This window comes from Gymnodraco acuticeps, unplaced genomic scaffold (genome assembly GCF_902827175.1).
Source record: "Gymnodraco acuticeps unplaced genomic scaffold, fGymAcu1.1, whole genome shotgun sequence".
NCBI classification, from domain to species: domain Eukaryota; kingdom Metazoa; phylum Chordata; class Actinopteri; order Perciformes; family Bathydraconidae; genus Gymnodraco; species Gymnodraco acuticeps.
Genome location: NW_022992344.1, coordinates 2072523 through 2086632, shown reverse-complemented (window position 1 = coordinate 2086632; position 14110 = coordinate 2072523). Strand labels below are relative to the sequence as shown.

General features: G+C 42.1%; 1 protein-coding gene across 1 annotated transcript in view; it reads right to left on the bottom strand.

Moving 5' to 3' along the window:
• Nucleotides 1–14110, bottom strand: part of hdac4 (histone deacetylase 4) — a 200068-nt gene continuing 185958 nt past the window's right edge. The window contains exons 27-29 of the mRNA XM_034208775.1: nt 6503–6587; nt 6162–6303; nt 1–4831 (exon numbers count right to left, since the gene is read on the bottom strand). Coding sequence (XP_034064666.1) covers nt 4792–4831; nt 6162–6303; nt 6503–6587 — 267 coding nt within the window. The 3' untranslated portion in view covers nt 1–4791. The remainder of the gene's footprint in view (nt 4832–6161; nt 6304–6502; nt 6588–14110) is intronic.

Genomic DNA, 14110 nt, shown 5'->3' with positions numbered 1-14110 from the left:
TTGCAGTTTTCCAAAACAATACTTTATATCGTAGATGTCAAAGACAACATGTTAGAGCAAAGGTTCCCGAGAAAATAATGTACTATTTCTGTAACAATGGTGGAACAAGTCAAAAACATATCTGATAAAAAAAAAAGAATATGCATTTTATACATATGTAAACCTAGAACTGTTTGTTTTAACCACAGTGGTCATAGCAATAACTGGCGTATTATTTAGTGGAATGGACAACCGTAACAATGACCAGGCACCTGGATGGAGCCCTTTGATAAAAGTCCAGATGTGACAAAGAACAAAACATGTCTTCCCAAGAGTCCACCAAAGTCACATCCTGCCTGGTTTATAATAAAAAAAAGTGTCCACTCTGTCGTCGTGGTTTACAAAGCGTCCCCCCCAAAACAATTTGTTTTTCTACATAAATACAATAAAATCTAACATCTGTGTTACAAGTGCTAGATACTTTTTTTTTTTCTTTTGTAAAATGTTAAACAGAAGTCTTTCATGTTTCCATATCCTACGGGTAAAAGCACAACATGGAAAGCACCCAAACTCCTCCCCGGCGTAAAGAAGAAAGCAGTAAAAGAGGCGGTTTGGATACAGTGAAAGTACTAATGTCCTTCAGTGCTCGATCTCTTGTGCTGATATGCGGAATGGGACAGACAGAAAGACAGGTGGGTGGGGGGGCATGCGGACGTTAGGATCATGCAGAGAGAAAGGAGGACTGAAGTCAGAACTATGAGGGTTCAAACAGAAAGACATGACCCCTCCTAATAAATGGAAATTATAGCATAATGGAATGTTTTCTCTTTGTTACTGGACATTGTGTTAAGACAAGCAGTGAGGACAGACGGTGCTAGCTTTGGCTTCTTTTGAGAAACCAAAGCAGAAACTCTGACGGGCACTGCTGAGCAACGCTTCTGGGAAAGTTCTGGGCTGGGTTACAGAAAAAAAAGCCTCGACCAAACTGTTTACAGGAGGTGAGATGTCAGCGTGTCTAATGCAGGTGAGATTCTGTAAAGCATGACTTGCGCATTGTCATAATCCAACCACAAATATGTCTATCGGCAAAGATGTTTGACGTTAACATGAGAAAAGTCATAGAAATAAATCTTTCAAAAATACGTTTTTGGGGAGCTGACTGATTCAAAGGGATCAGACAGAAAAATCACATCCATGGAAAGGAGTTAAGACCACTAAATAATTATAAACTGCTTGCATCCTTGCTGTACTTAGTGTTAATCCTACTTTTTGTCCATTTCCATTGTTTCCTGGTACATTTGCAAAGTAGTAGATCGATCATACAAGCAGGAATACAACCGTCTGAACTTTGGCCTGTCTGGTCATCTGCAGAAGTCATGGAAACTAATGTAGTTGATGTGATTTAAGAGCATTACTCTGCCAGTAGAGGTCATATTCAATCAGTAAATGAATGATGAACAAACATTCAATTAACTATTTGGAAGTCTGATTGCGGTTTTAGAAGATGTAAATCAGCTTATGACAATGTAATGTAAACATATATATATATATATATATATATATATACATACATATACACACGTTTCAGATGTTCCTGTTTGACAAAGACATTGTTAAAAATGTAGGATTTAATTTAGGGTTCATAGCGGTAATCCAATTTATCCACCCATATAATGTTGTCTTGTATTTTTTGTTCTCGTTAGTGGATGGATTTGCAAAGAAGGAGAAACTACTTTTTTGAGATATGTTGAATCCAGATTGAGAATTTTCTCTCACATTTCTTAAAGTTACAGAAACTTTAAAAGGTAGCTCTACAATGGTATCTAGACACATCAAAAGGTGGAAAAGCAGGAACATGTGCCTGGATGTGAGGCTGAGCGGAGGGCAATGGCACCCTACTGTAACAGCTCTCTGGTACCAATGGGATGGATAAAGCCACATACTCGTCATCAGTGTGAAAAGACAAAAAGACAACCAGAAAAATGCTTATCAACACGTAACCAAGGACAGTCAGCGGTGCCTTCAGGTACACCCTACAAAAGGGTCGACTGTAAGTACTGTTTTTCAATACCAACTTCAAAAACAAGATCATAGTATTTCAGTATGTATAGATATAATATATAATATACTTATTTCTTTTATATATAAATCTACTATGAACAGACAGTAAATACACAATTGTCGATCATCATACAAAGTAGAAACATTTGCATCCCAACCCTCCCGCAAAACCCCAGAAAACAGTCATGTGATGTCCGCTAAAAACAGAGTCTGGATCTTCACATGCGTGAAGTATGTCAGCTTTACAATGTAACAGAGACAGAGGGAAAAAAAGAATAAAAGGAGTCCAATGAAAGGACAACAAAAGTGAGAGGAAAGAGAATCAACCAAAGTAGTCATTGATAAATGTGTGTGGCAGGAATACTCAGATAGATGTCCTATGTACAGTAAACAACAGTAAACGCAACAGCACTGTGTCTGTTCGCTGAAAAAACACATGAAAAATGATTAGTTTGTAGATGGATAAAGGTGGGAGACGGCAGTATCCCAGGGGATAAACACAAGTTGGAGGAATGGCTACAGACAGGAAGTCCACTTCTGCACACTGGGATTAGGTTACAGTGTAATTTGGGCAAAAATGGAAAACCAAATGTAGCTATCCAGCAGCAGTGATAGTCGGTATAGAACCCAATATTATTAAGCTTTAAGTATAAGGAAACTAGCCAATATTTTATTTATTTTCTTAAGTATTAAGGTGTTTGTAACGGATTTGTGATGCAGATGTGATTAAGCGTTCAGATGCAGGAGGAGGAAGATTCAGCAAAGTTGTTGGAAACCCATTATGCATGGGTTAATCCCACCAGCCGGGTCATTGCTCAAGAGAAAAGGACGATAAATAAATTAAAAAAATAAAGAGCATGTGTATCCACTCGAATATTTAAAAAAGCAGTTTGTGCTTCACTGTGTATGAACATATGTACACACCTGCCTCATAGTACCTGACATGTGGGCAGCAGATGTTGCTTAACAAGGGACTGCAGATGTTAAACCAGCTGTGGGAGCTCATGCAGGGCTGGAACACCCCCCTGGAAAATCCCAGGTGGTTTGGTCATTGTTACCACGGAGACACCGTTGTCTTAAAGAGAGGGATGGTTCAACAAATTGGCCCATATGAGAATAATTCCTCAATTTCCCTCATTCATCTCAGAAACGAGAAACTGGTTATTATGTAAAAAAAGTGGTTTGACTCAACAGAGAAAGTCTATTAGGTTTACTGTTGTGTATCTACTACATACAGTATACTTAGACTTAAAGTCCTGTTGCTTTAGTGCAGTACATTGTGATTAAGATGTACCTATCCTTTCTGGCCATTGGCAGGAGACTCTAATGCCGCTCATGGCGCGTCACTTGGGTCCACATTCACATCCCTACACCTCCCGACATTAGACTGAATCAGCTGCGATGTAAGAAAGGTGAAAAAGTTGATTGATGCAACATGTATGCTGATCCACAGACAGCGTGGTTCCCTAAACATGACATTCCCCTACAACGAAACTGCATTGTCTAATACGTTTTATGTGACACTTGTTTTCCCCAGGTTTTTTTTAAACGTGTTATAAATATGTTTCTTAAGGAAGTCAGCAGAAGTCTGCCTTTGGAGGAAGTATTAATGGATAAATGTGTCACAGAACTTTGATCCAAGAGGCCCAGAGTTCGGGTCCTCTGTGAAACCAGAGTCAAAGTGGACTTTTTTTGTTACTAACGTCCTTCACTTAATTATCCAACTAACTTACTTTTTCAAAGCCAAACCATGATTTTTGTACCCAACAGAACAGTTTTGTTACCTAAATTTAACCGAGTAGAAGTTTAGCTTGAATGACACAAGATTGTCTGAGGAAGCCCTTCAAGCTGTTTACTCAGGTTTCTGATACATAGTCCTACTAACTTCCTCTAAGTGAACCACCTCCAACTTGTGGCGGAGAACTCCCTTCTACAATGCCATCATTCAAATGAAGGCAATAAAGGAAAGATGAATGCAAAGGGAGAGACAGTAGGCTGCAGGGAAATATAGGTAAACATGCCAAGGTCTATGTGCCAACAACATGCAGGCATCGGATGTCTTGCCAAGATAGAAAAGTTTAAGGAGTTGGGGAGAAGACAGGTCTTTTTCCCAAACCTGTTATTTAAGGCAAAGCTCTTTCAAGAAAAAATCCACCAGGTTTGAAAAAAAAGGCACAAACGTCTTTCACTGTCAGTCATTTGAATCGCCGACATTTTCCATATGTTATCTTCGACCCTTCAGGGAAAATGGCAAAAAATGTGAACACTTTGTCCCAATTATCCGGATATCTTAAAAGAGCAGGAATGATCCATCCGTAGAGCAGAGTCACAATCATTAGCTCTGGTGGTTTTTCAATGAAAGTGTGACGATAAAGCACAGAAAAAACAGAACAATAGGAAAAGTAGACAACGACGTGTATGGGTCCGACTGGCATTCAAAAAGTACATCTTGTGTAGTGTTTTAAAAGCACTGGCACTCGAGGTTGTCATTGTGGGATGGCTGAGTCAATCCTCTTAAATCCAAGAGACGACGCATTTATGCTGATCAGTCTGTGCACTGCTGATCAGCGAATGCATCGCTCATCTTCAGTGTTCCGTTTCCATTGAGTGCCACTGCTAGTTCTCTCTCATAAAAAGATGCCATCTTGGTGTGGCAGGGGGGAGACATAGGCGTGGCATTTCAATTGACAGGATGACGACACTGTCAAAGATAAAGACTGGTGTGAGTGGTCAAAGGCTAGGGATTTTTCTTTACATTACAGCGTCCTCTTCCATTGGTTCCTCTTCAGCCCTGGGAAAAAGATAAAATAGACAGTGTAATGAAGAGATTTGCTTACAGTACCATGACTGTATATTTTAAAGGAGTGTAAATGCTATTTAAAATAATACAAAATACATTAACTACAGTGAAAAGAAAGGTAGTTAGGGGCTATTTGTTGTCAAACGGACACTTAATGCAACACACGTAACACTTCAAAAGTTGACAGTCCGTGTTACCAACATTTATGTGTTTTCAAATCTAAAGCACACAACATTTCTCACTTTTTTCTGTCATTGTTTTACATTAAGCATTTGTCATATGATTTATTTGCTTTCCTGACGAGTTAGATAAAAAGATATTCATCACTGTAGCGCAGGGGTCGGCAACCCCTGGCACGCGTGCCACCATTGGCACGCGGGATCGGCAACCAGTGGCACACTAGGAATAAGTGTGCACAAATATTTAAACTGTATTTTCGGATCCTGAACGAGACTGCCGGCAGAGCGCGTCTCCCCCTGCAGAAGGAAGCCATGCACGCAACGCAGCGCAGAAGGATAACTTCTAGGCCCCGCTCTCTTTAACTCCAGTCGACCTTCTGCTGCTTTCCTCCATGATGGTGAAACGATCAGGGGTGTAGCGCACTTCACACATTGCAGTATAAGGAGCTGTACATGCCGCAGTTTTTGCGTGGCTGTGTCTTTAGTTGAAAGCCCAGTGGCGATATGCTCATCTGTCATCGAAAATAATATGCTACACAGGGGCAGACTGGCCAACTATGTGTTCTGGAGAATCATAGTACGTCCGGCCGTCAGCGAACCGAGCCGGTCGCCAGCAGGCCGTTGACCACCGGGGCTCAGTTCGCTGACGGCCGGCACCGCCCTTTATTTATTTAAATGTGTTTAAACGGCATCATGTAAGTTGCGCTGACAGGCGACAGAGGTCCACAGCTTCCCCGCAGCGAGGCTCCCCCGCCCTCCAGTTGACAGTTCACGAGCCCCCCCCTCCCGTTGACAGGTAACGAGCGTCAAGCTCCACCCCCCCCGTTTACAGTTCACGAACATCGGCACACTAATCAAATGTTATTTTTTAAATGGCACTTCATATCAAAAAGGTTGTCGACCCCTGCTGTAGCGTATACATTTAGATAGCAGCTTGTTAGCTTAGCACACAAAACAACATCCCTTGTCAATATACAACATCTGAGAGCACCTCTTTATCTCTCTGATTAGCACTGAACTAAATATCTATCTCACAGCAGGAAAGAGATGTGCTTATTTAAAAAAGGTTGAATGACTCCTTCAAACTTGAACTAAGGATCACCAGTGGTTGGGAACAACTTGAGATGGATAAGACCGTATACCTCTTTCCGATGTGTTTGTTGGCGACAGACAGTGAGGCCATAGCTGAGACGGTCTCTGCCTCGTCTGCATCACACCGAAGGGCTTCGCTCAGAGAGCAACCGAGTGTCGAGGCGGAGCGCAGCAGTGAGCGCCAGTATTTACCTACAAAAGACCGGAACAAGGTAAAACTCGGTTAGTACCGCTGTGCATCATGGGCCACTTCACCACAGAGAGGCTCTTGAGGTACTTATCATATGCACAGATACAGTCATCCATCTAAAACCTAAACCAAATATCATTCAATAAGGTCAAATCACAAAAATGATGATGAATGTTTTGTCTGTGTAACTAACCCACTCACTTTGTATTTCAAGAACTTTCTCCATAGAGTGGACAGCATTGGCATTCGGTCTCTGTTGAAGTACCTCGTCAGGAATGGGGTCCAACTGAAACAAACAGAAAATAAGATCAATCTATCAATCAATGAAATAATCCATTAAGGCAAGGCAAGTTTATTTATATAGCACTTTTCAACACAAGGCAATTCAAAGTGCTTTACAAAAATGAAAGAGATTTAAAAAATGGCATTTAAAATCAGTCATTAAAAAGAAAAGCTAATAAAATAAACATTAAAAGAAAACAAAATACATGGATAAAAGTTACAGTGCAGTCTAAGATGTGAATAGTTCAATTAAAAGCAGCGACAAAAAGAAAAGTCTTCAGCCTGGATTAAGCACATTTTTGAGAATATTTAGGACACTGAAATGTAGCTGCTGCAGGGCGGACAACTTGGCACTGAACCTATACCCACTGGGAACATCAGCTAGGTGCATTAAATTACTAAAGGCTTTTCTTAGATACATTGAATACAGCCAGATAAGTGTTTTTCTGAATGTGACTGACAGGTGTTCAGAAACACTGCTCCAAATCACAGCAGGAGCCTCTCTTGAACTAACGTGATTCCCTCCTGGTTTAAAGGATCACTTTTGGATGTGGACCACAGCCCGGTGTTGAATCACCTCACACGAGAGGTGGGGAACAAGCTGGAGCTGCTGACACAATAGAAAGAGAGCCTGCAGATGCACACCTCCTCCCACTCAGCGAGAGCTTTCCTACTCTTTGACACAAACTACAATATGTGCTTTGTACTGTCTCCCACTCTAAGGAAACATACAAGCGTGCACAGATGCATACATGGGAACCTACTTGCTCAAACAAACACATGTATACTCATGCACACACTCAAACACACACACCTCAGAGAGCAAGTCTCTGAATCTCTCCAAGCCACAATTCAGAGGAAACAGGGCTATTCCCAAATGTGCCTTTCCAACCCGGAATGATTCAATTTCCCCATTGGCCGACTGCACAGAGGACACTTTCTCATCCCATTTTGTCAAACGGGCCCAATCAGATCAACATTCAAAACACAGACGACAAGCACCCTTTTTTTGGGACTAAAGGCCCAACTGAGTAACATTTAGAGAGATACACGGATTGTAAGAAAAAAGGTTTTGGCAAGAGCATTGGGAGTAGGATGCCAAAGAGAAAAGAAAAAAGTAATCGTCGGTCGGTCTCGCTTAGCAAAGGCTGGAAGTTTCCTTAAATTAAAATAAATAGTGTGTGGGAGGGGTCAGCGGGGGCCAAGGGAAGAGGCAGTCTGGGGAGAGGGATACTTTAATCCTGCTGTGGCACGACAGGCTACATAAGGCACACAGGAACGTACAGAGGTGCGTGCACACAGACATATATTTACATTGGGTTATTTGCTCTTTGGCAACAGAGGCAAACATTTCCATCAAGTGTCATAATTGCTAGAAGGACATGTTGCATGGAGGTGCATATTTAGTTTTGTGACTGTACATCAAACTCTCTAAGCTCAATAGTTTATCCTTGCAACTATCACTTAAACCAAACTTTCCTACACATTGCTAGAGTTTTAAGCTGCTCTCAAATGCTGTTTGTTAACAGTAAATATGGTACGTTAGCCCTGACAAAGGGCCTTCTGGCTATAACATGGGATTAACCACAACAAGATAAGTCAGATAAGTCAGACATATTTGTATATGCTATGCAGAAACAATAAAGTTGGAAAGACACCTGCCTGGTAGCCATTTGTCTATTCTATTGGTTTTAAGCATTCCGTTTGATGATCCACTCCCTCTATAAAGAACTGGAAGCGCACAGAGAATTGTCCAATTAGACTTTTCAGTGTTACGGCCCGTCTACACTACAGGCGTCAAAAAATGCTTTCAACGCTTCGCCCATTCATTTGAATGGGGTGACGTAGGATATTTTCAAACTTCGCCGGGTAGCATGGCAAGGCGTTGCAAGCATCGCGAGCGTCTATCGGCGATGCTTGCTCGAAGCTGGCGTCAGCCAATGAAATCCCGTTTATGCAAATCTGCCAGTACAAGCGCTAGCCAATCAAACCGCTGCTGGGAGAGACTACGCAGGTCATTTCCTCATATTAAAAAAAATGGAGGGAAAATTCATTATAGCGGTAGTGAATCACCCGGTGCTGTATGATCAGTCTCTGTTCATCTACCGGGATACAAACCGGAGGAGCGAGGCATGGAGGGAGGTGGCAGAGACAGTGGGTGAAACTGGTAGGTTTTCTCCTGTTTGGGGATTTTATATCCAGTTTACTTCGTTTTAACATTGCTATTGCTTTGTATGTCGGGGGCGGGAGATTCATGTGATTGGTTGTTGGTCGCGTTGCTCGCAAAAAATCGTCAAGCCTCAGACACGCCCAGCTTCAAGCTTTTTCGACGCCTGTAGTGTAGACGGGCCGTTAGTCTGTGTGCGGCATGACAAAAGTGCGGAGCCTCCAGGCAATAAAAGGCAAGTTCCAGCAAGAGTTGTCAGAAGATGTTGACCAAGTCAATATTTGCAAGCACTCACTGCTGATGAATTACCTTCTCAAGTGGATGATATAGTTCTAGTGTTTACTAACTAGGCCATTGGAAAGAATCACCCCCACACCAAGGCAACCACTTGAGTTGTTTTGGTCTGAGTGAGAAGAGCAACACTCAAGTACAAGTGGGAGCTGCCCAGAGCTGTCAGCTATGGAGATCACCTTCTAGAAACCAAAGAGGTTCAGCCAGTCCGGATTACTTCGATTGTGGCCCAGGGGGGAGAGAGCAGTACTTCTTCATCACTAGCATCCTGCAATCTCCCTGCCACTCTGGGGACCCAAACCATCAATCTTTCTGTCGAAAACTTCAACCTTCAGGCAAAAGCCGCCAACTTCCCTCCATAACCTTAGCCACTCCCAGATCAGCCCTGCCCAGCCTATCCCAGCTCCCTGTCAAAGCAGGGTCAGGGGTTCTCTGGGGTTTTGTGGGGTTCACTTCAGAGCAAGGTTGGAGGGGCACAGCCTGTCAGCTTGATTGACAGCTGGGCCTCACGCTTATAAACTTTAATGGCTCTTGTCAGGGTACTCCAGGGGCCTCCACCTGGCAGGTATGACAACACACATTTGCACATAAACGCACAAGCACACATTTGTCTGCCACATCATCCATGGCGACATTTCTGTTTATTTGGGTTCGTGGTCATGGCTCTGCCTGGACTCCTGCATCTTCATTTAATCAGATGTTCTGCAGGCTTTCACAGAGAGGTTCCTTTGAAGGGAAAATTCACCACCTTTTATGTGGCTTTCCAATCAGTGTTGATGGTAAATGTAGTCGATTGAAGCAATAAATTCATCAGTTCGTGCTATATTAACAGAGAAAGCTGAGTTATCCTGAGTTGTGCTTGCAGTGCATACCAGGATGCATTGCACGCAAGCTACTGACACCCAGCGTAAAGTTCTACTTAAGACGGTAATAAAAAACGTGTAGTTCAAACCCAGTGTTAACCAAAAGGGGAACAGCTTTACCTCTTCACCTCACTCAACAATTCAGCTTACCTTTGCAATAATTGACAATAAAACTCACTTTATGCTCAGATAAAAACAAGCTAAGTTACCAGCCCTAGTCCTCAAGCGGTCGCTGTGTTGACTGATTTTTCTCAGTTCTCTGTGTGACAGAGCCGTCCAACGCACATGGTCTTAGCCAACACGGAAAACCACAAGCCAAGAGTGAGGAATGTACCCCGGTAAAAACATTCCACAGGGAGGCCAGAACCAAAAGAGTTGGAAGAGGAGGAAATCCACTTGTTTAGCAAAATGAGAGGTGCACAAGGCTTCCATTGTTTACTGTTGTGTCCATGTGCATATGTTGGCAGTCAATAAAACCGGTTGATTATGTTATGCTAACTGAACAAGGTAATGATGTGTTTTGTGTGCATTCGAAAAGGGGTGTACGTTGCCTTGTAGTCGGGGGGGCTTGGTGAAGAATAGTCAGGCCCTGAGGGGGACAGGTGAAGTCGAGCATCTTACTGTAACTGGAGTGTAAACACACCGAGTAACCTCATTGACAGCTGGTACCAATTAGCATATTAGCCTGTTGTTTATCAAATAATTGCTAACAACCGTGGTTCGAACCGGGCCAACATCTGTTTGCGAGCAATCATCAATTAGTTCTGAGTTCAGAGTTGACTGGTGTAGCTTCCAATGCATCATTCATGAGCTATTTAACTCAAAAGACTTCACGATTACGCACTACAGAGATGGGGGTGAATAAAAGAGCTTGTAAAGTCCATTCAGCAATTTTCATCCCTCTCTTTCCCAGCTAATTTGAGCTGCTTTCAAAGGAAACTTAATGCTCATTATAGCAAAGCATGTCTTAACCTGCCAATAAAAGCACAGATATATTTCTCACACCAGCAAGCAGTAAAACACTGGAAGTAAAAGCTACACAAGAGGTGAAGAGGGTATAAGGAACACCTTTAGGATGTTTTGGCACTAGTTTATGAAGGTTCCTAAAATCTGCCTTTTTAGAATGCCACGAAACCAATCCAGTATGTTCGTTTTACGAACCATTCATATTGCCATTCGTCCAAACTGGTAGAAAAACATCAAGACCTACTGGCATGTGCCTTATATTTTTCCGTACCTCATGGTAAAGCTACAGTACATGCTACAGTGATGACTTCCAGACAATACAAATCCCTCAGGCAGTTTGAAACTTTATAAACAAAAGCACAGCTGAGCAGCTAATCCAGCTGTGGTCCCATGCCTCAGCCTACTCATTCGCTCCATTCAGAGTGAGCCAACACACGCAGAAAACTAAAATATATCCTCTAGAAATAACTCCATCAGTGTGGACACATTCAAAAAGTCCAACATTCATTGGCCACCTGAATGCAATGCAAAACAACGATTGTTGTTGCTCAATCTGGTTGGTGAGGCTATTGCGCTGTTGCCATTTGCCATCTTAGGCCATTTGTCAGCAAATAAAAAAAACACAGAAAATCGTCAGTTGTTTTATCTCCCTCCAGCTCAGTCCCTCACTGACGTTTTCCAGCTACATTCCTAGTCCATTACAGAGACCTTTGCTGAGATTGTGATAAAAACATTTGCTTCCTGCCATTTTGATCTGATCAGGGACATTTTAACCTCTCTTTCTTTTGTTATCAGTTATCAAAGCTCAAACAAGTAAATGATCTGCCTTTGTTCAACCAGCTGAAATCACTTGCTGCCAAAAAGTCAAACGGAGCATGTCATGAGAACTCCATGTCTGTGGTTCAAGTCGACAACATCTACATTTGTGTTGTTCATCACTTTATCAAAGCCATCTTTAGCTAATGAGGCATGCTGTACAACTCTTACTTTAAGGCTTCTGTCATGATACCTTTCAATGTTTCCATTCCAGAAACCGAGACATCCTAGTATGGCACTTGAAGTTTACTGGAGTATAGGGTGGGTGTTCAATGTAAAGAATTATGTATTCTAAGAATTGTAGTTCTGAAAAAGAATGATCCTAAAAAGGATTGTATTCCTTTACACACTTTCACATCCTGCATATGTGCTGCTCTCAGTGCAGCTGCTTTATTACAATAGGTTCATCCCTTCCTTCTTCAAATGAGCCCTCCATCTCATTTTATTATCTGATCCCTAGCTGACCCTGCTCGAAGAGGTGTGAGGGTAACCATTTTCAGATTGTGTACCAGTCAGGGGGTGAGAGTTTGAGAGGGGTGTCCTGCAGAGCGGAGGCAATTGACAATCTCTGCCTCCTGCCTATTTTCGGCTCCCTATGGCACCCACCCATTGACCTCCTACCAAACCCCTGCAGAGGCCGGTACTCTGCAGGCTGTTGAAACCCAAGAAGCAAACCCCCTGATCCACTTCATTATTTCTGCAGCAGGGCTGTGCTGTGAGTAACGAGAGAGCGTCCTTCTAACTGGAAGTCCTGAGCACAAACCTCCGTGACAGCTAAAAGCATCCGCCCTGCCCGAGTGTCCTTGAATTCCTGAATCCTTACCAGCTGTAATGGCAATGTAACTCTGAATAACTTTGAGTCATCAGTGGGCAGGTAAACAGAGTTAAGTTATTAGATTAAGCCTCAAGTTCATGCATTTCCTCTCTCATGCAAAACTTCGCTTGAGCAGAGCTGTTCTTTCACAGGTTTGGCACGTCATAGTGCTTTTTCTCTGTCCAGTGTCACTTGGATCATCTGTCTGATCAATTTCTTCGTCTTGCACAACACGATGGACTGGTTGGTCTCAGTCACTGAGTTTTATTAATGTGATCCTCTTTATTGTTCTGTTTGTTTTGCACGCACTCCAAGATCCACATGGAACGCGGTCATGTCATTTTTTCTTGTCTTTTAACGATTCCAAGAACCCATTTATAGCTCTAGCTGTCTGCAGGACTGGAACAAGAGTTCTAGGAAGTCACAGATACCACCTTCAACAAGGCAGAAACTGATTCAGAGATAAACACATCCTGTTGCTAACTTTTCTTTCACATAAGCTTGATATGTTTGGAAGTTGGACATTTTTCATTGGATAGATCAAACAACTATTTTTTCTGTGCAATGGAAGGGCGAATGCATTCTGAATTTTTTAAGTGTAAACTTAATAAGCGCTAATGTTAGGCAATATTGAAACAAAGACAATAGCAAGACTATCAATCTTTAACCATACCGCAAAACTGTATTTTACGTTTCTACATCGATTCATCCTTACAGCTTATTATGATGAGCCAACAACAAGTCCCACTTTATGCTCTGTAAAGTGCTGTATGAACATAATGAGAAGCGTATACCCTGATGCATTAGTATAACTGTCCTGCATGTCTCACTGGGCATATGCTGATGGCTTTAGCAGGTACACCGATTCCCGGGACAACATTTTTACAGTTTTTTTTAAATAAATGAAAATAATGCAAGAGTGTCTTTCTGGATATTATTCAATCTTGATTTGAGGTGATTATTTGGAATTCTTGGTGTCAACTTGCTTTAATGGTTGAGCTACATATGGGGAAATATAGATCACCATTTGTTCTCTTTACTTTATTATTATTGCTCTAAGGCAGGGGTGTCAAACTCAAATACACAGTGGGCCAAAATAAAAAAATGGGTACTAGTCGAGGGCAGGACTGGTTCAATGTTTATTGCAAAACGTATTGAAATGAACTTATTGCACACATTAAACCTGGAACTAACTAAGCTTAAATGATTGCCTATAAAAACAACATTAAATAATCAGTTGCATTAATTTCTTATGGCTCTATCTGCAGATTTTCCGAAGTCATTTCTTATGATTACATTTTTCCACAGGCCAACAACAGCTTCAACAAAAATATTTCCCTCAAAGAAAAACCAAACATGCCCTGTTGTCGTGAGAGAAAAAGTACAGAAGGAAACATCCATGTAAACTCAGTGTGCTGCTCTGTGACGCTAGTTCAAGCCAGATACTTGGCATCTCATCTTGGGTGCAGGTTCATCAATGTTTGGGGTCAGGCTCTGAGCTGAGGAAACCCTCAGGATTGAGTGAAGGTGTGCGTGCAATATACCGGCGGGCCAGATCTAATAGTAATTAGAAATGATCCTGCGGGCCAAAATTAAATCTACCGCGGGCC